Here is a 3,513-nt window from a genome sequence, read left to right as displayed (position 1 = left end):
CCCTGCCGCTGGCTCCAGCGCCGTGCTCTGCTCCAACTCAGCCATCTCGGAGCCGGCGCCTCTGCAGCACATTCCCTTCCCGTGAGGTTATGCCACAGCATTAAAATCCCGGCGTGTTTTACCGGCACTGTGCGACACTCCCGGGTGTGAGCTTTTGGCACGGGCACGGCAGGTTCCCCCCCGCCGGTCACACCGGTGCCGCTGGGGGAGATCGGCTGCGATGCGGTGGCAGTTCCCATCAGCACCGGAGTAGCTCTTGGTTTTGGGGTCCAGGTTTGCATCTCCTCCTCCATGGCAGTTGCTTTCAGAGGGTTTTGTTCCCTTGTTTTGGCTCATGCCAAAGCGAATGGTTTGGGTCCAAGTTGCTGGGCAAGTGCAGCCCTGCCGAGTTTGCACGGCCCTGGGTGACATGGGGACAGTCACAGCAGCTCAGGCCCCTCCAGTTCAGTCTGTGGTGGGGCACCTGCATCTCATGGGGTGGAGAGGAAGGGCTGTTACCTGTTACACTCATTACTCTGCTTCACATGTCCTCTCCTCTCCAGGGACCTGATGGCAGAGCCTGAGCCGCCTCCAGAGCTGCAGCTGGATGAAGCCGGAGCACCCTCATCCTCACAGGGAGCGGCTGTGGGTGCTGCTCCACACCCGGACCTTTCAGGCAAACCAATAGACCCAGCAGTGGATGTGGGGGTGACACCCCCGCACAGGGGCAGCCCTGACACCTGCCAGGACCTGCAAGCAGACCCTGGGGACACTTCCTTGGAGCTAAACATGCCAGGGCTCCAGCTGGACCAGGACACGGCTGGGACTGGGATCCCGCTAGATGTGGATGCAGATGGAGCTGGGATCCCACTGGACGTGGGTGGAATGGGGATCCCAGTGGATGTGGATGGGGCAGGAATCCCACTGGACGTGGATGCAGGGGGGACAGAGATCCCACTGGATGTGGATGAGGCAGGGATCCCATTGGATGTGGATGTAGATGGAGTTGGGATCCCACTGGACATGGGTGGGACAGGGATCCCGCTGTACATGGACACAGGCGGAGCAGGGATCCCAGACGACGTGGACGCAGAGGTGGCCGGGATCCTGCTGGACATGGACGCAGAGGGTCCATCCCTGGATGTGGATGTTGCAGAGTATCAGTGCCTGACCCTTGAAGAGCTGGGCGAATACTTCCAGGAGTGCATCGACGCCGTCGAGCAGCTGGAGAAGGAGAGGGACAGCCTGATCGCCGAGCTGGCCCAGCTCCGGGAGCCGGCGCTGCAGGAGATCCGCCATGCCCACGAGGAGATCCAGGCCGCCTGCCGACTGCTGGCCAAGGCGGAGCTGGAGAGGGACAACCTGAAGGATGAGATCCGACAGATCAAGCAGAAGCTGTTCAAGGTGACCAAGGAGTGTGTGGCTTGCCAGTACCAACTGGAGAGCCGGCGGCACGACCTCTCCCAGCACGCTGCGTACCGGGGCGAGCTGGAAACCAGGGCCGAGCAGCTCTCGGGCGAACTGTCCCAGCTGAAGGAGACCTGCGAGAAGGAGAAGGAGGTGTTGAGGCAGCGGCTGGAGGCTCCGCCGTCTCGGCAGGATAACCTGTACCTGCAGGAGAGCCGCCGGCTCTCGGTGGAGTTCGAGAGCTTCGTGGCCGAGAGCCGGCGGGGTCTGGAGGAGCACTACGAGCCCCAGCTGCTGCGGCTGCTGGAGCGGCGCGAGGCGGGGGCCAAGGCGCTGCAGGAGATGCAGGGGGAGATCCAGAGCATGAAGGAAGCCCTGCGGCCCTTGCAGGGGGAGGTGAGCCGCCTGCGCCTGCAGAACCGCAGCCTGGAGGAGCAGATCGTCCTCGTCAAGCAGAAGCGAGATGAGGAGGTCGGGCAGTATCGGGTACGTGCCCTGGCCGGGTGCACCTCGCACCCTCTTGTTTGGGGAGTGGGAGTCGGTGACTTGTGGGCGCTGAGGGCTTTGCTCGTAGGGCCAAGGGGAGGGTGAGGAGGAGAATGAGGTGGAAAATCTCCCGCTGATAAAGCCAAACGTATACCCTATCCTGTATACCCTGTCCTGGCACAGGCGGGCAAAGGGCAAACCCAAAGTTACAGGGATGTGGTGAAAAGTGCTGGGGATTCACTCACTTTGCTGCCAGAAAAACGCTTTCTCCTGGTGATATTCTCACTTGGTTCTGACCTGCCCATCAGAAATGGCCCCAGCAAGCAGAGATGAGTGGAGGGGACGGGGGTTTCCTTCCCACAGCTTGCACTAAGGTGCGCTTTGCTGAGCTGAGGTGCTTGCAAAAGCCGTTTTTTTAAATAAAGGTGGCTTTTCTTTGAAAGCCCGGCCCTGCTGGGGCAGATCCTGCCCTTCCCAATGCCAGGAAGGGGCTCACCTCCTGCGCCCTCTCCCCACGGGGTTATTTCTGGCACCCACCCCCAGCACCTCGTCCTGAGGGAAAAGGCAATTCAATCTCTGCAAGAGCACATTTGGCAAAGCGGCTCCACCATTAATCTCCCCCCTTTCAACACTCCCTGTTCTTGGCTCCTCATCGCCGCCTCCTCCCAGCCTGGCTCTGAACAGCCTCTGGCGTCCTCTCACCATCGCTTCTCCTCCCCATTGAGCTGGGGACCAGGGCACCACCACCCACAACTCTGCTCTCCCTTGCAGGACAGGGCTTGGGCCATCAATGATGTGCCTCCACATTTCCTTTTACCCCAAATTCCTTATTTATCTTCTCCTGACTCATGGGTTTATGCAGTTCTCAAAACAGTCTAGGGGACAAAAGGAACCAGCCAAGAAAAGCCCAAGGACACAAAGTGTCACATCCCAGCCCGAGCATCCCCATTTGTAACAAAACAAAGCTTTTTTGGGGATGTTTTTTACGACAGTGACTTTAAGACTCCCCCAGTTAACCCAGTCTGGTCTTGTCGCTGCCCAGGAGCAGGTGGAGGAGCTGGAGGACCGACTGAAGGAGCTGAAGAACGGGGTCCAGCTCCAGCAGCGCAAGAACCAGGAGCTGGAGGAGCTGAGGAGCAGCCTCCACCGCGAGCTCTCCATCTACAAGTGGGTCTGGTCCCTGCAGTGCGGAGGGGCTGGGGAGGGCCGGGAGGAGGAGCAGGGTGAAGAAGAGGGGCTGGCGCTCACACAGCCATCAGAAAAGTGCCGGTTTCCTTAGGAATATGCGGAAAATATTTGGGGTTTAGGGTTGGGAAATAGCATTGTGGATGCTCTTCAATGAGAGAGACCCATCTGCTTTTCACCCTCTAGTGCTGGTTTCACTCAGATCTTTATTCACGGGGTTTTTTTAAAGCTCCAGAAGATGTCCATAAGTTTGTGGACTATTTTACTTACCAATCTTTGTGCTGTTACGTGCTACTCCATCACAGCTGTACACACTCGTAACCATTTTCTGTAGCTTCAGTACTTTATTTGCCCCTTCTCCTCTCAAACCTCCTCATGCAATGCACCCTAGGACATTCCCTACCACAAAAAGGTGTAGCTTTCTTTCATCCAGGTAAGGTTTTAGCAGGATGAACA

At 58.3% G+C, this 3,513-nt stretch overlaps 1 protein-coding gene across 1 annotated transcript in view; it reads left to right on the top strand.

The window, feature by feature from the left end:
- Positions 1-542: 542 nt before the first annotated feature.
- SYNC (syncoilin, intermediate filament protein) overlaps positions 543-3,513 on the top strand; it is a gene marked incomplete at its 5' end in the record, with an annotated part of 3,629 nt that continues 658 nt past the window's right edge. The window contains 2 exons of the mRNA XM_010189314.1: positions 543-1,872; positions 2,915-3,039. Coding sequence (XP_010187616.1) covers positions 543-1,872; positions 2,915-3,039 — 1,455 coding nt within the window. The remainder of the gene's footprint in view (positions 1,873-2,914; positions 3,040-3,513) is intronic.

Source organism: Mesitornis unicolor, unplaced genomic scaffold (assembly GCF_000695765.1).
Source record: "Mesitornis unicolor isolate BGI_N332 unplaced genomic scaffold, ASM69576v1 scaffold32587, whole genome shotgun sequence".
NCBI lineage: Eukaryota > Metazoa > Chordata > Aves > Mesitornithiformes > Mesitornithidae > Mesitornis > Mesitornis unicolor.
The sequence above is the reverse complement of the archived record's forward strand: the minus strand, read 5'-3'. Positions and strand labels throughout refer to the sequence as shown.